This window comes from Pelodiscus sinensis, unplaced genomic scaffold (genome assembly GCF_049634645.1).
Source record: "Pelodiscus sinensis isolate JC-2024 unplaced genomic scaffold, ASM4963464v1 ctg37, whole genome shotgun sequence".
Lineage (NCBI taxonomy): Eukaryota > Metazoa > Chordata > Testudines > Trionychidae > Pelodiscus > Pelodiscus sinensis.
In genome coordinates, this window is record NW_027465869.1 from 210,963 (window position 1) to 233,991 (window position 23,029).

Here is a 23,029-nt window from a genome sequence, read left to right on the forward strand (position 1 = left end):
CAGCTCGGGGCTTTGCCGGAGAAAAGCGCCAGTCTAGACAGGTATTTTCGGAAAATAAACCCTTTTCCGGAAGATCCCTTATTCCTACTTAAAATCAGGAATAAGGGATCTTCCGGAAAAGGATTTATTTTCCGAAAGATACCTGTCTAAACTGCACTATGCAAATTCCATATCTGATTTTGATTGAATTTCAAAATAGGCTATTTCGAAATTTGGTGCATCGACACAGAACCAGATTTCAAAATAACACGCTATTTTGAGACATCTCTTAACCCTCATGGAATGAGTGTGACTGGGATGCCGAAATAGCACGCCTGTTGTCTGAAAAATATTTTGAAATAATGGGCAGCTTGTTATGATGTGTGGTAGCTATTTCAGGATACCTCCAGTGTCCCAAAATAGCTGTACAGTGTAGACCTACTCTTATTCCTCGTGAAATGACGGTCACAGGAGTCGGAGTTGTAAGCAGTCCTCTGGCTGCATGTTATTTCAGCATTATCATATATATAGTAGCCCAGTGTCTGAGAGTCTATAACGCTGTAGCGTTACAAACTCGCCTCTGGGGGGTGTTCCAGACTGGTTATAGTAGCTGTAGCGTTACAGACTCACCTCTGGGGGGTGTTCCAGACTGGTTATAGTAGCTGTAGCGTTACAAACTCGCCTTTGGGGGGTGTTCCAGACTGGTTATAGTAGCTGTAGCGTTACAGACTCACCTGTGGGGGGTGTTCCAGACTGGTTATAGTAGCTGTAGCATTACAGACTCGCCTCTGGGGGGTGTTCCAGACTGGTTATAGTAGCTGTAGCGTTACAGACTCGCCTCTGGGGGGTGTTCCAGACTGGTTATAGTAGCTGTAGCGTTACAAACTCGCCTCTGGGGGGTGTTCCAGACTGGTTATAGTAGCTGTAGCGTTACAGACTCACCTCTGGGGGGTGTTCCAGACTGGTTAGAGTAGCTGTAGCGTTACAGACTCACCTCTGGGGGGTGTTCCAGACTGGTTAGAGTAGCTGTAGCGTTACAGACTCACCTCTGGGGGGTGTTTCAGACTGGTTATAGTAGCTGTAGCATTACAGACTCACCTCTGGAGGGTGTTCCAGACTGGTTATAGTAGCTGTAGCGTTACAGACTCACCTCTGGGGGGTGTTCCAGACTGGTTATAGTAGCTGTAGCATTACAAACTCGCCTCGGGGGGGGGGTGTTCCAGACTGGTTATAGTAGCTGTAGTGTTACAGACTCACCTCTGGGGGGTGTTCCAGACTGGTTATAGTAGCTGTAGCATTACAGACTCACCTCTGGGGGGTGTTCCAGACTGGTTATAGTAGCTGTAGCATTACAGACTCACCTCTGGGGGGTGTTCCAGACTGGTTATAGTAGCTGTAGCATTACAGACTAACCTCTGGGGGGTGTTCCAGACTGGTTATAGTAGCTGTAGCGTTACAGACTTGCCTCTGGGGGGTGTTCCAGACTGGTTATAGTAGCTGTAGCATTACAGACTAACCTCTGGGGGGTGTTCCAGACTGGTTATAGTAGCTGTAGCATTACAGACTTGCCTCTGGGGGGTGTTCCAGACTGGTTATAGTAGCTGTAGCGTTACAGACTCGCCTCTGGGGGGTGTTCCAGACTGGTTATAGAAGCTGTAGCATTACAGACTCACCTCTGGGGGGTGTTTCAGACTGGTTATAGTAGCTGTAGCATTACAGACTTTCCTCTGGGGGGTGTTCCAGACTGGTTATAGTAGCTGTAGCGTTACAGACTCACCTCTGGGGGGTGTTCCAGACTGGTTATAGTAGCTGTAGCATTACAAACTCGCCTCGGGGGGGTGTTCCAGACTGGTTATAGTAGCTGTAGTGTTACAGACTCACCTCTGGGGGGTGTTCCAGACTGGTTATAGTAGCTGTAGCGTTACAGACTCACCTCTGGGGGGTGTTCCAGACTGATTATAGTAGCTGTAGCATTACAGACTCACCTCTGGGGGGTGTTCCAGACTGGTTATAGTAGCTGTAGCATTACAGACTAACCTCTGGGGGGTGTTCCAGACTGGTTATAGTAGCTGTAGCGTTACAGACTTGCCTCTGGGGGGTGTTCCACACTGGTTATAGTAGCTGTAGCGTTACAGACTCGCCTCTGGGGGGTGTTCCAGACTGGTTATAGTAGCTGTAGCATTACAGACTTGCCTCTGGGGGGTGTTCCAGACTGGTTATAGTAGCTGTAGCGTTACAAACTCGCCTTTGGGGGGTGTTCCAGACTGGTTATAGTAGCTGTAGCGTTACAGACTCACCTCTGGGGGGTGTTCCAGACTGGTTATAGTAGCTGTAGCATTACAGACTCGCCTCTGGGGGGTGTTCCAGACTGGTTATAGTAGCTGTAGCGTTACAAACTCGCCTCTGGGGGGTGTTCCAGACTGGTTATAGTAGCTGTAGCGTTACAGACTCACCTCTGGGGGGTGTTCCAGACTGGTTAGAGTAGCTGTAGCGTTACAGACTCACCTCTGGGGGGTGTTCCAGACTGGTTAGAGTAGCTGTAGCGTTACAGACTCACCTCTGGGGGGTGTTCCAGACTGGTTATAGTAGCTGTAGCATTACAAACTCGCCTCGGGGGGGTGTTCCAGACTGGTTATACTAGCTGTAGCGTTACAGACTCACCTCTGGGGGGTGTTCCAGACTGGTTATAGTAGCTGTAGCGTTACAGACTCACCTCTGGGGGGTGTTCCAGACTGGTTATAGTAGCTGTAGCGTTACAGACTCACCTCTGGGGGGTGTTCCAGACTGGTTATAGTAGCTGTAGCATTACAGACTAACCCCTGGGGGGTGTTCCAGACTGGTTATAGTAGCTGTAGCATTACAGACTTGCCTCTGGTGGGTGTTCCAGACTGGTTATAGTAGCTGTAGCATTACAGACTTGCCTCTGGGGGGTGTTCCAGACTGGTTAAAGTAGCTGTAGCATTACAGACTCACCTCTGGGGGGTGTTCCAGACTGGTTATAGTAGCTGTAGCGTTACAGACTTGCCTCTGGGGGGTGTTCCAGACTGGTTATAGTAGCTGTAGCGTTACAGACTTGCCTCTGGGGGGTGTTCCAGACTGGTTATAGTAGCTGTAGCATTACAGACTTGCCTCTGGGGGGTGTTCCAGACTGGTTATAGTAGCTGTAGCGTTACAGACTTGCCTCTGGGGGGTGTTCCAGACTGGTTATAGTAGCTGTAGCGTTACAGACTTGCCACTGGGGGGTGTTCCAGACTGGTTATGGTAGCTGTAGCGTTACAGACTTGCCTCTGGGGGGTGTTCCAGACTGGTTATAGTAGTTGTAGCATTACAGACTTGCCTCTGGGTGGTGTTCCAGACTGGTTATAGTAGCTGTAGCGTTACAGACTTGCCTCTGGGTGGTGTTCCAGACTGGTTATAGTAGCTGTAGCATTACAGACTTGCCTCTGGGGGGTGTTCCAGACTGGTTATAGTAGCTGTAGCGTTACAGACTTGCCTCTGGGGGGTGTTCCAGACTGGTTATAGTAGATGTAGCGTTACAGACTTGCCTCTGGGGGGTGTTCCAGACTGGTTATAGTAGCTGTAGCGTTACAGACTTGCCTCTGGGGGGTGTTCCAGAATGGTTATAGTAGTTGTAGCATTACAGACTTGCCTCTGGGTGGTGTTCCAGATTGGTTATAGTAGCTGTAGCGTTACAGACTTGCCTCTGGGTGGTGTTCCAGACGGGTTATAGTAGCTGTAGCATTACAGACTTGCCTCTGGGTGGTGTTCCAGACTGGTTATAGTAGCTGTAGCGTTACAGACTTGCCTCTGGGGGGTGTTCCAGACTGGTTATAGTAGCTGTAGCGTTACAGACTCGCCTCTGGGGAGTGTTCCAGACTGGTTATAGTAGCTGTAGCATTACAGACTCACCTCTGGGGGGTGTTCCAGACTGGTTATAGTAGCTGTAGCATTACAGACTTGCCTCTGGGGGGTGTTCCAGACTTGTTATAGTAGCTGTAGCATTACAGACTCACCTCTGGGGGGTGTTCCAGACTGGTTATAGTAGCTGTAGCATTACAGACTCGCCTCTGGGGGGTGTTCCAGACTGGTTATAGTAGCTGTAGCATTACAGACTCGCCTCTGGGGGGTGTTCCAGACTGGTTATAGTAGCTGTAGCATTACAGACTCACCTCTGGGGGGTGTTCCAGACTGGTTATAGTAGCTGTAGCGTTACAGACTCACCTCTGGGGGGTGTTCCAGACTGGTTATAGTAGCTGTAGCATTACAGACTTGCCTCTGGGGGGTGTTCCAGACTGGTTATAGTAGCTGTAGCATTACAGACTCGCCTCTGGGGGGTGTTCCAGACTGGTTATAGTAGCTGTAGCATTACAGACTTGCCTCTGGGGGGTGTTCCAGACTGGTTATAGTAGCTGTAGCATTACAGACTCGCCTCTGGGGGGTGTTCCAGACTGGTTATAGTAGCTGTAGCATTACAGACTCACCTCTGGGGGGTGTTCCAGACTGGTTATAGTAGCTGTAGCGTTACAGACTCACCTCTAGGGGGTGTTCCAGACTGGTTATAGTAGCTGTAGCGTTACAAACTCGCCTTTGGGGGGTGTTCCAGACTGGTTATAGTAGCTGTAGCGTTACAGACTCACCTCTGGGGGGTGTTCCAGACTGGTTATAGTAGCTGTAGCGTTACAGACTCGCCTCTGGGGGGTGTTCCAGACTGGTTATAGTAGCTGTAGCGTTACAGACTCACCTCTGGGGGGTTTTCCAGACTGGTTATAGTAGCTGTAGCATTACAGACTCACCTCTGGGGGGTGTTCCAGACTGGTTATAGTAGCTGTAGCGTTACAGACTCGCCTCTGGGGGGTGTTCCAGACTGGTTATAGTAGCTGTAGCATTACAGACTCACCTCTGGGGGGTGTTCCAGACTGGTTATAGTAGCTGTAGCATTACAGACTCACCTCTGGGGGGTGTTCCAGACTGGTTATAGTAGCTGTAGCATTACAGACTTGCCTCTGGGGGGTGTTCCAGACTGGTTATAGTAGCTGTAGCATTACAGACTTGCCTCTGGGGGGTGTTCCAGACTGGTTATAGTAGCTGTAGCATTACAGACTTGCCTCTGGGGGGTGTTCCAGACTGGTTATAGTAGCTGTAGCGTTACAGACTCGCCTCTGGGGGGTGTTCCAGACTGGTTATAGTAGCTGTAGCGTTACAGACTCACCTCTGGGGGGTGTTCCAGACTGGTTATAGTAGCTGTAGCATTACAGACTCACCTCTGGGGGGTGTTCCAGACTGGTTATAGTAGCTGTAGCATTACAGACTTGCCTCTGGGGGGTGTTCCAGACTGGTTATAGTAGCTGTAGCATTACAGACTTGCCTCTGGGGGGTGTTCCAGACTGGTTATAGTAGCTGTAGCGTTACAGACTTGCCTCTGGGGGGTGTTCCAGACTGGTTATAGTAGCTGTAGCGTTACAGACTCGCCTCTGGGGGGTGTTCCAGACTGGTTATAGTAGCTGTAGCATTACAGACTCACCTCTGGGGGGTGTTCCAGACTGGTTATAGTAGCTGTAGCATTACAGACTTGCCTCTGGGGGGTGTTCCTGACTGGTTATAGTAGCTGTAGCGTTACAGACTCACCTCTGGGGGGTGTTCCAGACTGGTTATAGTAGCTGTAGCATTACAGACTCACCTCTGGGGGGTGTTCCAGACTGGTTATAGTAGCTGTAGCATTACAGACTCACCTCTGGGGGGTGTTCCAGACTGGTTATAGTAGCTGTAGCATTACAGACTCACCTCTGGGGGGTGTTCCAGACTGGTTATAGTAGCTGTAGCGTTACAGACTCGCCTCTGGGGGGTGTTCCAGACTGGTTATAGTAGCTGTAGCATTACAGACTCACCTCTGGGGGGTGTTCCAGACTGGTTATAGTAGCTGTAGCGTTACAGACTCGCCTCTGGGGGTGTTCCAGACTGGTTATAGTAGCTGTAGCATTACAGACTCACCTCTGGGGGGTGTTCCAGACTGGTTATAGTAGCTGTAGCATTACAGACTTGCCTCTGGGGGGTGTTCCTGACTGGTTATAGTAGCTGTAGCATTACAGACTCACCTCTGGGGGGTGTTCCTGACTGGTTATAGTAGCTGTAGCATTACAGACTCACCTCTGGGGGGTGTTCCAGACTGGTTATAGTAGCTGTAGCGTTACAGACTCGCCTCTGGGGGGTGTTCCAGACTGGTTATAGTAGCTGTAGCGTTACAGACTCGCCTCTGGGGGGTGTTCTTGCCTCCCACCATGGTGCTCGGCTGAGTTCTGTGCCGCTCAGCTGGGCTGCGGTGGGGGAGCAAGCAGTGCAAGCGCGGCGGCCCAGATGAGCGGTACAGTAGGCAGCCGAGCGCCACAGCGGGAGGGGAAGGAGGGCGGGGCGGTGATGTACACAGCCCCACCCCCTGGCTGTGTACGTCACTGGGGTAGGGTGTAAAAAAACCCAGACACCCTTGATCGGGGGCGGGAGGGGGGAGGGACTGGCTGGGAGAGGAGCGGGCTGGCTGAGGGGGAAGCAGATATTGGGGGAAGGGCAGAGGCAGCAGTAGCTGGCCAGGGGAGAATGGAGCTTGGGTGGCTGGTGGGAAGCAAAGCTGGTGGGGGCTGGGGGGTGGGAGTCAGGGGCAGTGAGGCTGGCCATGGGAAATCAGGAGGAGGAACTGGCTGGTGGGAGAGGGAATTGGTTTGCGGGGAGCCGGACTCACCCAGGCGCATGCAGATCCCAGCGTGCTGTCCGCCACACTCATGCATCCCCTACAGAGACAGAGGAGAGCGGAGAGAGAGTGAGAGGCAGGAGGGGGAGAAGAGAAAGAGAGAGACAGAGAGAGGCAGAAGGCGGAGGAGAGCTGGGGGTGGGGGAGGCAGTAGGATGAGGAGAGAGAGAGAGAGAGAGACAGAGCGAGAGACCAGAGGCTCAGAGGAGAAGACCGACATGAAGGAGAGACCTGAAAATCCCGTCTTATGCCGGGCTGATTGGCTAGTCATATCTATAGTAGCCCCATGTCTGTGACTGTGTAACGCTGAAATGCTGACTGTTGCCTCTGGGTGGCGAGTTGCCTCCCTGGCTGTTCCCCAGGAGTGCTGCATGGGGAGTGCTGCATGGGGAGCGCTGGGCCCAAACAGCCACTTGCACTTATTCCCCCACGGCGGCCCGGCTGAGCAGCACAGAAGTCAGCCAAGCGCCAAGACAGGAGAGGAAGGGGGGAGGTGGCGTACACGGCCAGGGGGCGGGGCCTGGCTGTGTGCATCACTGCCCCGCCCCCCTTTGTGCCCCCCTTCACCTCCTGCCATGGGGCTCAGCTGACTTCTGCACCGCTCAGCCGGGCCGCTGAGGGGGAGCAAGTGGCGCAAGCGACCGTTTGGGCTCCGCACACCCCATGCAGCTCAGGGAGCGCGGTGCCCAAACGGCCGCTTGCGCCACTTGCTCCCGCATGGGGAGTGCGGAGCCCAAACGGCCATTTGGGCTCCATGGTCCCCCACGTGAGAGGGAGGAGGGGGAGGAGAAGAGAAAGACAGAGACAGAGAGAGAGGCAGGAGGCGGAGGAGAGCTGAGAGTGGGAGGAGGCAGTAGGAGGAGGAGAGAGAGAGAGGGATGAAGAGGAGAGACCCGAAAATCCCATCTTATGACATGCTATTGGCTAGTATTGAAATAAGGGTCTGAAGTGTAGAAATGACGCTGCTGTGTAAACATGCCCCTAGTGCAGAGTTTCTCAAACTGTGGGTCCCAACCCCCTCCCCCACCCCGGGGGGCTTGCGAGCAACTTAGAGGGTGGTTTCAGCAACTGAAAGGGGGGTTGAGAGCAACTTACAGGGAGGTCGTAGTATCACAAGTTTGAGAACCCCTGCCCTAGTGGGTTGTTTTAAGCCTATTGAAATAAATGGGAATTGGGCCCTTAGGGCCTAGGTTCCCAAATATATTGCTTTGCCCAGCACCCAAGGGAGTTAGGCACCTGGATACTGTTGAGGAGCTGGGCCGAGGTGCTTTTGAAAACCTCCCTCAGGCATTGCTGCAGTTTTAGGTGCCTAAAATCCTTGAATTATCCCATGATCCTCCCCTCCCCTGCATCACAGGGAATGTGGGCAAGAGGCAGAGAGGGGAAGTGACAGATGCCAGATAAAGTCCTAAGCAGGCAGGCTGTGCCCCTCACAGGTGGGAGCACTCGAAGGGGAGGGGCACCCATCCCAGCCTGGGAGGAAGTCTGTGAGCAAAGCAATGACTGTAGCAGCAGAGAGACCCAGGCACTCTGACCACCAGCCTGACACCCTCAGGGCTGCAGCCCAGCCCCTCAGCTTCCTGTGCGATCTCACACCCCGCCCATGTCTCCTGGCCTTTCCTCTGAGACCCGACACAGGTGAGGAGAGCTGCACTGTATTGAACCTGCAGCCCCAGAGGGCCAGATCACATGGTCTGTCCCCAGCCTGGGATCCAGACTGGTCCTCCCTCTGTGCCTCAGTTTCTCCAGTGGTACAGTGGTGATAACAGCTCTGTGCTGTGTCTCACCTGGGGTGGGGAGGCTAAATCCGGTCAGACTCTGAGGTGCTCTGACACTGTGGAGAAGAACGGTGAGTAACTGAGGGTATGTCTACACGACAGCGCTAATTCGAACTAACTTAGTTCGAATTAGTTAATTCGAACTAAGATAATTTGAACTAACGCGTCTAGAACTAAAAACTAGTTCGAATTAGCGTTTTGCTAATTCGAACTAGCATGTCCACATTAAGTGGACCCTGAACCGGGGTTAAGGATGGCCGGAAGCAGTGCCGGCAGGGCATCAGAGGATTACTTAGAGCGTGGAGATGCTGTCTCAGGCTAGCCGAGGGCTGTGCTTAAAGGGTCCCGACCCCTACCCCGGACAGACAGTTCTCAGGGGTGCCCCGCTTGAAAACCAGTCCTGGCTTGGAGTACCCGGACTACCCACACTGGGCACATCACACCACTCGGCCATCAGCCCGGCTGCACTTGCCGCAGGCTGCCATCTGGGGAGAGGGGGCAATTGGGGGGCTGCAGGAGAGCTTCCACCCCCAGAAGCCCACAGAGCCAGCCCAGTCCTTCCCAATCGGGGGCTCGTACCCCATTGCTCCCTCACCTCCTTCCACTTACCCTTCCCTAGCCCCTTTTCTTGATGTACAAAATAAAGGACAATTGTGTTCAAAAATGGAATCTGTCTTTATTGAACAAACTGGGGGAGACTGGGAAAAGGAGGTGGGAGAGGGAAAGAGAGAGGCTGGGAGAGGGGAGGGCAACTAAAATGATCAGGGATTGGGAACAGGTCCCATATGAAGAGAGGCTAAAGAGACTGGGACTTTTCAGCTTAGAAAAGAGGAGACGGAGGGGGGACAGGATAGAGGTCTCTAAAAGCAGGAGTTGGGTGGAGAGGGTGCATCCAGAAAAGTTCTTCATTAGTTCCCATAAAGAAGGACTAGAGGACACCAAAGGAAAGTAATGGGTAACAGGTTTCAAACTAGTAACAGAAAGTTGTTCTTCACAAAGCAAAGAGTCAACCTGTGGAACTCCTTGCTGCAGGAGGCTGTGAAGGCTAGAACTAAAACAGAGTTTAAAGGGAAGTGAGATCAAGTGAGGGAGGTTGGGTCCATGGAGTGGTATTAGCCAGGGGGTAGGAGTGGTGTCCCTGCCCAAAGTTTGTGGAAGGCTGGAGAGGGATGGCACAAGACAAATGACTTGGTCACTGTCTCCGGTCCATCCCCTCCAGGGTCCCTAGGGTTGGCCGCTGTCGGCAGACAGGCTACTGGGCTAGTTGGACCTTTGGTCTGACCCAGGACGGCCATTGTAAGCTCAGGGCTCAGGGTCGGGGGTCTCAGTGGACCACCTTGATTTTCATGCACTCCTGCTCCTGGGTGGCCAGGCTGGCAGGTCTCCTGCCCTAAACGGCCACCTTCCTGTGCCTAGTGTGGAGATCGTGGACGAGGTCCACGATGTCCGCACTAGCCCAGGCGGGTGCCCGCCTCTTGCGGTCCCGGGCAAGCTCCCGGGAGCCGCCAGCCTGGTCCCGGGAAGAGGGGGTGGGCTGGGGGACATCGGGTGGGTGGCTCTGTGCCGTGCCAGGTGCAGGGTCTGCTGGCTGGGTGCTGGCAGGCTTGCACCTGGCACAGGCACCGTAGCCAGCCCGTGCCCCTTTAAGGGGTCCGGGGCCGGGAAGGGGGCATAGAGTTTCCCTGGTGTTGGCCAGAGTGGCCACCAGGGAAACCTGGGAAGCCTTAGCCTCCCACTAGTTTGAATTAAGGGTCTACACAGCCCTTAATTCGAACTAGCTAGTTCGAACTAGGCTTAATCCTCGTAAAATGAGGTTTACCTAGTTCGAACTAAGCACTCTGCTAGTTCGAATTAAGGAGCACTAGTGTAGCGCCTATTAACGTCTGTTAGTTCGAACTAACTTTGTAGTGTAGACATACCCTGAGAGAGTTGCAAACACAGGCTGGGTTTGCAGAAAGGCCCAAGGGATTTAGGTATCTCTCAAGCTGATTTTTCAGTCCCAGCCACTTTTTCAGACCCAGTAGCCCAGGGGAGTCAGAAGTGATGAGGCTGAACAGACTTAGTTCAGTCTCCACAGGGCTCTGTCAGTTCTCCTGTCTAACACCCTCCTGTAACACTGACCAGTCACCATTCTCCCCAACGCTGCTTTGCAGTTTCCCACCTGGCGTCAGAGAAGGGACAGACCCCGGCAGCCCCTGGGAGTGGGGACCCCAGCACAGCAGCCTACAGCGCCTGCCTGGAGCGTGTCCGATCCCAGCTGTGCCCCCCGGCCCAGCCCGGCCCAGCAGGTAACCCCAGCTCATGTGTGTCTGAGCCGCCCACCCCCAGGCACTGCCAGAGGGAACCCAGCTGGGGGGCCAGGCCATGGGGCTCCTGCAGGGCAGGGACACGCCGCCCCCTGCTGGCTGCACTGATCTAGTCCCCATCCCCACTCAGAGCCAGGCTGGGAATGTACCTGCCTCAGCAGGGCCTGGCTGTGGGGCAGTGACACCTAGTGTCCGTTTTCTGGTGTTACATGGGAAGATTTAAATAGCTGTAATACAAAGTGATCCAGGGTTTTTTTCGGTGGGAGGTGGGGTCAAAACTCATTATTAGAGACACTGTCTCATGGTTCCACACACACACACACACACACACACACACACACACACACACACACACACACACACACACACACACACACCATTCCCTGGCATCTGGGCCCATGTCCCCCCCATGTCACATCACCCCTTGGTTCCAGCCTTCCCTGCTAGTCTGAGTTTATCCCACAGTTACTCCAAGACCTTCTAGACCACTCTGGCTGTGAAAAGGGGTCTTAATGTGGGTACTTACCTGGTCCCAGATAGACCAGTCCTGCTGGCGTGGAGCTGCTGGAAGGGTCCCTCGCCAATGTTCCCTCTAATGTTTTCCAGCCGTGTGCAGAATGCCCTGTGCACTGAGGCATGTGTGGATGTGCACCACCAATAGACACACATGCTGCTGTCTGTGCGCGCTCTGCTAATCGGCTGGGCAGCATTTGAATGTCTCCTGGGTGCTCACCCAAAGGCTCAGCTTACAGGAACCCTGCGCAACAGCCTCTTCCCAACTCCCACAGTAGGGGCAGAGCAGGGTGTGTGGCTAGAGCACAGTGCACCATGGGAATTCTCTGCTCTCCAGGGCCCAGATGGGAGCAATGGGTTAGGCAGAGCAGCCCCAAGGCTCCTTTGACCATCCCCCTGGAGCCAGGCAGGGCCCAGCCCCCGATTGCAGGGAGCACAAAGGGGATTCAAGGGGAAAGTACAAACTGGAGATGGAAGAGTGCAGTCGATCAACCGACAGGCAAAAGCTTATAGGTGAATGCTCTACACGACACGCATTTCCCCCTTCCCTCTGCCAGTGCATCGTTTAGCAGGATGCCCAGCAGCCCGGCTCAGTTCTGGCTCATGCAGGGTCCAGGACCTACCCCCGTTGCGGCTCTGCTTTTAAAGAGTATTAGGAGCTGGGTGTGCAGGCAGCTTGCACCAGGTCCAGGAGCTCAGATTCCTGCCATGCCCCCAACCCCTGGACAGGGGCTGCTGCTGTCCCAAGAGGAGAGCTGGTTTTTAAACGGGTTCCCCTTGCAGACCTGCTCCCGCCTGGCACCTCTGCTGCTGCCTCTGATACAGAGGCAGCAGGGTGGGTGGGCAAGGGGCTCCTCGGGAGTGGGGCCGGAGCGCACTGGCGGCTGACTATAGAATAATCGAGTAAGGGATACGAATTCATGCAGTTACTCGACTGTTCAGTTAACCACTATGGAACATCTCTAATTCAAACCCATTTATCCCCATCCCTGCCCGTCACAGGAAGGGGGTAGCTGGGAATGAGCCTCAGAGCACTAATGGTGCCCGTGTCTTTGCAGGGGGCGCCGGGCGCAGTCCCAGGGCTGAAGGGGAGGCAGATAGCAGGGGCCCCAGTCTGCTCTGCTCGCCAGGCTCCTAGAAGCATGACTTGGGGAAAGGGCGGAGTCACCCCCTCACACACACACCCCCTGGTCGCTGGTACCAAGAAGCAGTTGGGAACTGGTGGAGCCATGTGGTCTGGGGAGGGGTCGCTTCGCTGCTGGTTACTAAGGGGGCAGGCTTGACTCCTGCTGCTGTTCTGGTGCTACTAAGCCCCCAGGCCATTTCAAAAAGTGGCCTGGAATGGGGGCAGGAAGGGTGGAGAAATGGGGCCAAGATGCTGGGGAGCTCAGCATCCCCCAGTAACGGCCCTGCTGGGTGCAGCTTGTAAGAGGTCAGCTGGAGCTGGGGCTACCATTTACGTGCCATGTGGCTGCCTAGAGCACCATGAAATCAGGGGCAATTTGGTGCCACAGGTTTCGTGGTGCCCCACATGGCTGTGTAGCTTGCGTATTGGTAGGGGTGGCCCAGGAGAGAGGGAGGGGGAAAGAGAGATGCAGGTCAGGGCTACACGTCCTGTAGGCCACATGTGGCCCGCAGCCTGTTTGTTTGTGGCCCGCAGTGTAGTTTGTGTTTACGCAGAGCTCAACGTGTGGCCCACAGGAGGAAGCCAGAACAAAGAAGTAATCGATGTCATGCTGTTCTGCAGCTGCGCATTTTCGGAGTTAAATTCCTGGACTGTCATTGCTCAGTGAAAGTGCTGCCATAGGGTGGAAATCGGGGAATTGTTGCATTTTGTTCATATCAGCAGAACTGACTTAACTGGGGCCTGCGTGTTGTGTAGTCTTTGTGTTCATGCCTGTCGGTGTGAAAAAAGGGATTTGCATGTCTATGAACCACGCTTAAGTTGTGGCCCTCAGCATGTGCTCGGAGCATCACTGTGGCCCCCAGGGCTTCCAAAGTTGAGTAGCCCTGATGTAGGGGGACGGATGGAGGGAGGGAGGGTCTACATGGGGATTGCCAGGCTCACAGCCCCATAATTCTGGTGCTGGACTTGATGACGACTTGGACATGAGAGAACATTCTGGTCACCAGGTGCCTGTCACACTCCCTGCAGGAGGCCCTCCAGGACCTGACGCAAGGCCCCTCTCAGCTCTGGGTGGGACTGTCCCACCCCTCCCCGGAGAAGGCCTGGACCTGGCTGGGTGGATCCCGGCTGGATCAGACCCGGTGAGAGATTCCTTGAGTCACTTTCCCTGTGTGGGCAGAAGGGGACAGGGACGGGGAGGGCAGAGGAGGAGCAGGGATGTTCAGGGTGAGGTGACGCTGAGGTTGTCCATTGACAGTCTGTGGAGGGAGCAGAGCAAAGGGGTGAGGCCGGAGCCTTGGGGATCCCCAGAGAGGGGGGCAGGAGAGGGGCAGACATGGACCAGCCAGAGGCAGGAGGGGACCAGGCGGGGCAGCGTCGGCACAGCCCGGCAAGGAGGAGCCGTGGGGCAGGAGAGAGATGGGCAGGGCCTAGCGCAGCAGGGAGGAGGGAGCTGGAGCTGGGCTTGGGCCAGGGAGAGGCCGTTAGAGCCCCTGGGCTGGCCCTGGCAGTGGTGGGGAGGGGCAGCCCCAGGGCAGAGCTGGACGGGAGAACAGGGCAGCTGCGGATCCTGTTAGCACAGGGAAGAGCCGCTGTCGAGTGAGTGTGATGGGCCCACAGGTGCTGACAGGGGCCTTTCCTGTGTGTCGCAGGCTCCCGGTGTCAGGCCCAGCTGAGGGGAACAGCTGTGGGATGATGAAGGGGAATCAGATTCATTCACAAGGCTGCAGCTCTGCACATCAGTGGATTTGCCAGCGAGACGCCGTCCCCCTCTGAGCAGGGTATGGAGGAGACCTCAGAGCACGGCTCCATTATCCCCGTGTCACACCTGGGGAAACCGAGTCACAGACACTCACCTGCCCAAGATCACACCGAGAATTGGTGACAAAATGGAAAATGGAACCCAGGAGTCCTGGCTCCCAGCCCTCCCTCAGTCTGTAGAAGCGAGTCCAAGTTCCGGTTTTGTTGTTCCAACAGGGCTAGGCTGAGGGGTGTCACGCTGTGCTGAGCCTTGGGGACGGTTATCTCTAGTCCTCTCCCCTAGTACTGGGGAGAGAAGAGTCTGCCCCAGATCCCCAGCTCACGTAAATCAGCCCAGATCCAGAGTGTCCCAGCTGGGCATCTGGCCAGTGACTCCAGGGGAGCTTCGGCTCCATTGGCACCAGCTGGGGATCTGGGTTTTCCCCTCTATTTCACCCCTTTTCATTTCCTGGCACCTCTGTCAGGTCCCACTCTCAGCTCTGTTCCCCGGCCCCTCCATTGCTGCCATCAAGCCTGTGACCTGACACCCCTCTGCCCATCCTGCCCTAACCGATCGTTAACTCCTGTCACTAGGCTGCTGGATAGGATGCTAAACACCTGCTGGGTGACTAAGACACTTTCCCTCTCAGTGCCTCAATTTCCCCATCTGTGAAATGGGGATAATCAAACTGACCTGGCTGCAGCATTTCAAGATCTCCTGCAGCAGCCCCTCAGTCAGCAAGAAGCCATGAGGGGCAGGGTGTTTTCACGGGCAGGCCAGCTTTGGGACTCTGCAGTCCAAGGGCCCAGCCCCACCCTTTCAACACACCCAGCTCAGAGCTGGAGGGAACATTTTTAGGTTTAAACTTTGTGAAACTTCAGAGCCAGAAGGAAAAGTAACAACCCAACCTATCCCCCACCCCACTCTAGCAGCCACAGGGTGCATCTACATGGCAGGGTTTTTATGCAAAAACAACACTTACGTCCACACTGCAATTGCGTTCTTGTGACAGGTAGAACAGAGGGTTTTTTCTGACAGTAGTAAACCTCATTCTAGAAGGAAGACGCCTTTTTTAGAAAAAGACGTGTGCGGACAAGGAAGAGGGAGTTTTTTTGAAAGAAGAGGTCTCCAGGAAAAAGCATAGGTGCCCTGGTGGCCACCCCGTCCACAGTAATCACAATGCGAGAGTGTCCAATCAGTGTGGATGCTCTCTGTTGAAAAATCAGATGGTTGTTTTGATGCACTTTGGCCATGTGGACCCGCTCTTTTGAAGAACACATTTGCGCCATAGGTCTAAATCAGTGTTTCTGAAACTTTTTAAGACCGAGAAACATCAATCATTTTTTTTTATGAGGAACACCAAGATCTGCAGGAAAATATGCAAATGAGATTGTGGCTCATGCAAATGAGTCCCTTATTAGTATATTTTTTGCAGAGAAAACTCGTAGTGTAGACATGGCCACAGTGTGTGTGTCTGGCTTTATAAAGCAGATGCTCACTGCTTCTCTAGTATATTCTCAATTAACACAGTGTGTTGCCTTCTCCCCTGAAAAAGATCCCGTGTGCTTCTTCTAAGCATAACTAGCTTCATCCGCTGACACCCCTGCTCCCTCTGTGCTGTTGGTTTGTATTGTGGGAACAGGTCAATCCCACTTCTCTAGCCACGTGTTTCTGCACCTTTCGTTCTTTGCTAGACGCCCCTCAGATCCCTTGGTAGCTGCCTCGTCCCTAAGCTGGACAGCCTGATGCTCTTAGTTGCTCCTCCTATGGACCCATTGCCTGGGCTTTGTCATCCCTGGTCCCTGGCTCTGAATGTTTTCCTGTTCCTCCAGGGCCCTTTATTATAAGTCACCAGCCTCTAGATGCTGAAGAACCCATGCTCAGAGGGACACTAATATGGTCCTTCCTGGTCGAGGGGTACATGTCCAGCCCTGGATTGGGATTCAACAGACCTGGGTCTACCACTTTCCAGTGGGGTGACTTTGGGCAAGACACTGTCCCTTTCTGTGCCTCAGTTTCCCCCTCTGCAGAATGGGGATAATGAACCTTCTTTCCTTTGGAAAGTAGGTTGAGCGCTGCAGATGAGACAAGCTAGAGGCGCTTTGCCAATGTATCAACTGTCGTTAATGTGGGGGAAGGAAAAAACTACCAGGGAGTCGGTCCCACCCGTGTGAAAGAGTTTCTAGCAGGAGCTGATTCCAGCTCAGGACCAACATTAAAGTCTAGGAAGAGAAGGGTCCTTTATAGTGTCCATGCTAGTGCTTACACCAGTCCTGTTAACAATTCCCCCCTCCCCCAGTTACAGTGGCCTAATGTCTGAGGTGCTGAGGGAGGGGCAACCTTTACTGACCCACAAATGGGCTTGTCTGGCCTTACACTCTGCTAAGGACCGACAAGCTGGGTGGGGCCGAGGGAGCAGCCCCTGGGGCATTAGTGGCCAGCCCGCTCGGCCCCAGACCCAGCTGCCATTCAGTGGGGCTCCAGGGGAACCCCTCAAACACCCAGAGGGGCCGGCCAGGGCCAGGTCATCAGCCTTGCAGGGGAGGGGTAGGTGGAGCAAAGGCCTGTGGCAGGACCTCAGCCTATCGGGGACAGGGATGACCTCACAGAGAGACTCTGACAACAGCCACTCAGGACAGAGGCGCAAGGCCGGGGCAAGCTCAGAGATTCCCGCGGTTTGGCAGCAGCGTGGCCCCTTCCCAGGGTCTCTGCGGGGGCCAGATGGAGAATTGGGACCGAGGGGTGGGGGCAAGAGGAGCCTCATCGGCGTTTTCTACTTCCCTGCGGCCGGCAGTGCCGGACCCGGAGAGACAGTGGGAGCCTCAGAGAGGTTTGGAGCCTGCTCAGTTTGGTTCCCCTTTGCCCCCTCCCCTCCCTCTGTCTCGCCTTCTTCGGGCTTTTTCCCCCTTTCCCTGCCCCACCAAGCACGGTGGGTGGGTGTTGGGGCGGTCGGAGGCGTCACTCAGAGCTGAGCTGGCAGAGCGCTGGGAGCCAGAGGTGACCTGGCCCGTCCTTTTGAACATCTGTTGAGCCCTCTCCCCTCCCCCCGCTGCCTCGGAGCTCCAAGTCTTGCTGCGGATTGGTCGAGTGGGTGGTTACTGACAGGGGAGACTCGCGGCCTTTTATTCTCTTTAAAACTGTTCTCGGTGAGTCGTTATTAATAGTTCCCAGCCATGCTGGAAGGGCCTAACACGTGGGGCTCTGCAGGGGTCTGTTCTGGGATGGCTCTGTTCAATCTTCATCAGTGATTTAGATATTGGCATGGAGAGGGCGCTTATTAAGTTTGCAGATGATACGAAGCTGGGAGGGGTGGCAAGTGCCTTGGAGGAAGGGTCAGAATTCAAAGTGATCTGGACAAACTGGAAAAATGGTCTGAGGTAAATAGGATGAAGTTTAATAAAGACAAATGCAAAGTGCTCCACTTCGGAAGGGACAATCCACGTCACACACACAGAACAGGAAGTGACTCTCTAGGAAGGAGTCCTGCAGAAAGGGATCTAGGGCTCAGAGTGGACCACAAGCTAAATAGGAGTCAAAAGTGTGACACTTGCAAAAAAAAGCAACCATGATTCTGGGAGGCACTACCAGGAGTGTGGTGAGCAAGACAGGAGAAGTCAGAATTCCGCTCTGCTCTGCGCGGATTAGGCCTCACTTGGAGTCGTGTCTCCAGTTCTGGGCACCATGTTTCAGGAATGAATTGGAGAAATTGGGGAAGGCCTGGAGAAGAGCAACAAAAATGTGGAACAGTTTAGAAAACATGAGAGTGAAAGAACTGGGCTTGTTTAGTCTGGAAAGGAGAAGACTGAGAGGGGACATGAGAGCGGTTTTCACGTACCCAAAAGGGTGTCCCAAGGAGGAGGGAGACAAACTGTTCCCCTTGGCCTCTGAGGACAGGACAAGGAGCAATGGGCTGAAACTGCAGCAAGGGAGGTTTAGGTTGGACATTAGGAAAATGTTTCTGCCGGTCAGAAAAACTTCCTGTCAGTGTTGTGAAACACTGGAACAAATCGCCCTTGCAGGCTGTGGAATCTCCATCACTGGGGATATTTCAGAGCAGGTTGCACAGACACCTGTCAGGGATGATCTAGACGGTGCTGGGTCCTGCCGTGAGGGCAGGGAACTGGACTCGATGGCTTCCCGAGGTTTCTTCCTGTTCTACTGTTCTGTGATTCTGTGATTCCCAGACCAGACGGATCAGTCCCAGACCAGCAGGACTTGCGGGGGAGGTGTGTGTGTGTCGGCAGGAGGTGGTGGTCAAGCTGTTTCTCTACCTACCTGTCTCTGGGCAGTTCCCGAGTCTCTCTAAGGGGCAGGGCTGCTCACACACTTGCTGGCCGTGCCCATGAGCAGTGGTTGGGCTGAGGCTGGTTGTACAGCTCTGGGCTCTGATTGTCCAAATGTCCCAAGGTGCTGGCTGGGGGCAGGACACCAGCCGTGTGGGGGGAGGGGACGGTGATGCCACAAAGGCCTGGGGGGGAAGGAGCTGGGGGGGGCTGAGCTCATGGAGATTCCCTGACATCAGCTGCAAGGCAGGGCAGCCTCAGAAACACCCCCCTCCCCAGCCCTTTCTGGCTGTGTGGGAGCCCCCCAAAGAGGCGGGGCTGGAATCGCTCTGAGACGACCCCTCGGGGGTGACCTGGGCCAGCCCTTGGGACGTCCCCTGAGACCTCTCGCCCACCCCCTCTCCCAGTCTCACTGCTGATTGGCTGAGCAGGGGGCCATGGAGAGGGAGGAGGTTTCCCAGCGGTGACCCCGTCTCCTCTTCCTTTGCAGGCTCCGCACGGCGGGGTCTGGCCTCGGGCCGGCCCTGCGGGGGGACCTGCGGGCAGAGCCCCACACGGGCGCGCAGACAGCGGGGAGGTGAGCATGGGCGAGCAGGGGGAGGCTGTTTTCCTTTAGCACTGGGGGTGGGGGGTGGGAAAGGGGAGACTGGGGACCCTTGGGCAGGGCTGTGTTGGGCCCTTCCCCCTCCAGGGTCAGGGCTGGGAGTGGAAGTTGATCTCAGGGCCTGGCTGGTTCTGGGAACAAGAGCCTCAAATCCCATCCCCTCCCCCTCACAACTCCCCCCTCCCCCACTATGGGATCCATCCACATTGCCCTAGTCTGGAGAGACAAGGCCCTTCCCAAGAGCCAGGCCCCATGGATCCGACTCGCTCCCCTGAGCACCAGGGCCCAGCCCCGGGGATGGGGATGGGGGCTCGTTGGCACAGCCTGGGCTCGGGTCTATTGACCTGCCCCCCCCTCTCCTCCCAGCGTGTCAGCTCCTGCATCGCGCCCAGAGTGTCCCAAGGGAGCCAAGGCCCCAGGGAGCAGCAGAGCCCGGTTGTAATTGCCCCCCCGCACCCGGCATGGGAGGTGAGTGACCTCTGAGCCTCTCTGGCCCCGGGGTGAGCAGGCGGCTCCCACAGGCCGCAGGGCGGCAGCGGCAGGGCTGTGGGCTGGGAGTGACCCCTGGGGAGGGCAGAGTCAGAGCCGGGCCTGAGCCAGACTTGGGTCCAGCTCATCTTCTCCTGGCTCAGGGGAGACCCGGGGACGATAAGGACCCATGATCCGGCCTGGGCTCCAGCCAGGTTCCTTTCTGGCCCTGGGCCCCTCGTTGTCCCCTGGTAGGGTTACCAGATGGGTTTGAAAAACCTCCCAGACACACGTGATCTCAGAACGGGAAGGGGGGGACTGGCTGGGAGGGGAGTGAGGCTGGGATGGGGATGGGGGAATGGAGCTGGCGCGGGGAGATCGGGGGCGGGGAAGACCAGCCAGTGGGAAGCAGGGCTGGCTGGGAGGAGATTGGGAGGAGCAGGGCTGACGAGGGGAGAACTGGGAGCGGGGAGGGCAGGGAAGGGACCATTGGGGCTAACTGGGATGGAGTTGGGGGGAGCGGGTCTGGCCAAGGGGGGAACGGCCAGTGGGGAGCGGGGCTGGCCCAGGTGCACACAGATCCCGGGGCGCTGCCTGTCCCGTGCCCCTCTCCCAGGCACTCCCCCTACCCCGCCAGGCTTCTGTCGGGTGCCCAGCCGGAAAACCAGAAAACACTGACCTTGCTCATGTCCGGTGAGTTCTGACTGTTCTCACCGGGCAGGGGGCCCAAAAACTGGACTGTCTGGTAGAACACCGGACACCTGGGACCCTGAATGGGAGCCCTGGGGCAGCCGGATGCTGTGGGGGAACAGCTGGCATGGGGGGGGAGGAGGCGGTAGCAGCTCCTGCAGTGATAGGCCAGAGGGTTCTGGCCCTGGGGGCCCTAGAGAGGCGCCGCCCAGGGCCAAGCCCCCACTGCCCCCTGGGTCCCGGGCCCCGCATATGACAGGCCCTTGCTGTCTTGGGACAGGAGGACCCCGGCCACGGGGATGCACCAGCTCCCCCACCCTCAGCTTGGCTCCAGGGCCGGTGTTGCCTGCAGGGAAGGAGCTGCCAGCAGGAGCCGGAGCATCAGTCGGAGCTTTTCCTGCTCATGCCGGGACTGGAGCCACGGACACGATCTGGCCCTGGGCCGGGAGCCAGGAAAGAAGGAGGAGCTGCCCCTCCCCCCCGCGGGGGATAGAACCTCCTCTCCCCCACTCCTGTCCCTGGACAGAGGCCTGCACAGCCCAGTGAGTCAGGGCCAGCTTATGGACTGTAGCCATTGGGCTGCACAGCCCTGACTAAAGGGGCAAGGTACCGACACTGGCCATTGGGCCACACTGCCCTTAGAAAAGGGGTAAGGTACTGACACTGGCCATTGGGCCACACTGCCCTTAGAAAAGGGGCAAGGTACCGACACTGGCCATTGGGCCACACTGCCCTTAGAAAAGGGGTAAGGTACTGACACTGGCCATTGGGCCACATTGCCCCTAGAAAAGGGGCAAGGTACCGACACTGGCCATTGGGCCACACTGCCCTTAGAAAAGGGGCAAAGTACTGACACTGGCCATTGGGCCACACTGCCCTTAGAAAAGGGGCAAAGTGCTGACTCTGGCCATTGGGCCACACTGCCCTTAGAAAAGGGGCAAAGTACTGACACTGGCCATTGGGCCACACTGCCCTTAGAAAAGGGACAAAGTGCTGACTCTGGCCATTGGGCCATACTGCCCTTAGAAAAGGGGCGAAGTACTGACACTGGCCATTGGGCCACACTGCCCTTAGAAAAGGGGCAAAGTGCTGACACTGGCCATTGGGCCACACTGCCCTTGGAAAAGGGGCAAAGTGCTGACTCTGGCCATTGGGCCACACTGCCCTTGGAAAAGGTGCAAAGTGCTGACTCTGGCCATTGGGCTAAACTGCCTCAGTTTCCCTGGGCACTGCAACACTGCTTGGTTGAGGAAGGGGAAGGTTGGTCATGACTCACTGTGGAGGTGAATGTGTCTCTCCTGTCCCGAGTCTTGTGTCCTGAGGGCCAGGGGACCACAGACAACACTTTTGGCTAGGAAGGGGAACAAAGGGGCAGGCGGGGCTGACTCCAGAATGGTGACGAGGGCCTGGGGGGAAGGGTCAGTCTCAGTTGGTTTAGGATGAGGGAGGAAGGATTGAGCAGGAAGTGGGGAGCCAGGCCCAGAGCCTGCCTGCTCCTGGTCCCTGTGTTAACAACGATCCCGCGCTGCGCTGTGTCCTGTGAACCAATAAACCTTCAATTCGACTTGCTGGTGAGATTCACGTCCGGCTGTGGGTGGGGTGCAGGCCGGTGACTCCCCCACACCCTGTGACAGAAGAGCCAGGATGGGAGAGATGAGGCCTCCTGTCTCCTCCCCCGCCCTGAGTTAACAGGGCTTCCCCCTCCCCTTTGAGCTTGTGCGGAGGCGCGTGACCCGGCCGGTGTGTACGGTTTGCACTGGAGCTTGAGGCTTAAACCTGAGCTGTCTGCTCAGCGGCAGCCCCCGCAGGCCCTTCCATAGCCCGGCCGGCAGAGCGAGGGCTGTAGCGGGCGCTCAGCTAGTGACCCTCGGGGGCTGGCTGGACTCTGGCTCCAAGGGGAGCGTCTCTTCCCTCCCCTGGCTGGGCAGAGCGAGAGGAGAGAGGAAGGGCTTGGGGGCTCCCAGCCCGAACCCAGCTGCAGCCAATACACCTGGACCTGTGGGTGCCTGGACATGCCCCTTCCCTCACCCCTTGGTCCCAATCCTGCTGTAGCTGGGATCTTCCATGGCCCGGTCACCCCTTCCCAGCCCAAAACCCCAGGCCCAGACCTGCCCGGGCAGACCCCTCTACCTGGCTTGAACCCAGCCATGGACGGTCTTCTCACACCTGTGGTGACTCCCATCCCCTGGCCCAACCCAGTCCAGGACCGGCCCTGCCGTAGCTGGGGAGGGAGGCCTGTCCTGGGGCCCAGCAGCAGGGGAACCCCCAGACACTGGCCCAGCCCTCGTGGCTGCCGACTCTGCCTGGGAGCGGGGTCCAAAGGGGACACCGGCCGTCGTGCCCGGGGCCGTGCACCCGTCAGACAGTGGCCGGCTGGGACAGGGCTCTGGAGGCTGCTGCTCCCCAAACACGGGAAAGGCTCCCCTGCCAGTGCTGGGCCTGGGTGGCCCATTGCTCCCGTTCAGGTCCCCTCCCCCACAGGAGTCCGAATCCCCCCCCTCCTCCATTGCTCCCCTCACAGGCTGGTTCGTAGCCAGGTTGCTCCCGAGGGAGGTGCAGGAGAAGAGACCAAACCGAGGGGCTGCCGGGGCCTTTTCCATTCTGTGGCAGAGGCTGGTACTTCCTGTGTCCCAAACCAGCATCACCGCACAGGCCCCCTGGCTCGCTGGCCCAGTGGTGCCGTCCCTGGTCTGTCCCTGGGGCAGTGGCACAGCCCATGTCCCTGGCTGGAGCCCCGAGCGGGGAGGCCGGGCTGATGCCGCTCTGTGTGGGGTGTGACCCCGCTGCACAGCGCCAGGGCGA

General features: G+C 56.3%; 1 protein-coding gene across 1 annotated transcript in view; it reads left to right on the forward strand.

The window, feature by feature from the left end:
- LOC142824040 (killer cell lectin-like receptor subfamily B member 1B allele B) overlaps positions 1 to 15,026 on the forward strand; it is a 110,382-nt gene extending 95,356 nt beyond the window's left edge. Inside the window, exons 4-5 of the mRNA XM_075915784.1 lie at positions 13,471 to 13,583; positions 14,094 to 15,026. Coding sequence (XP_075771899.1) covers positions 13,471 to 13,583; positions 14,094 to 14,217 — 237 coding nt within the window. The 3' untranslated portion in view covers positions 14,218 to 15,026. The remainder of the gene's footprint in view (positions 1 to 13,470; positions 13,584 to 14,093) is intronic.
- Positions 15,027 to 23,029: the final 8,003 nt, after the last annotated feature.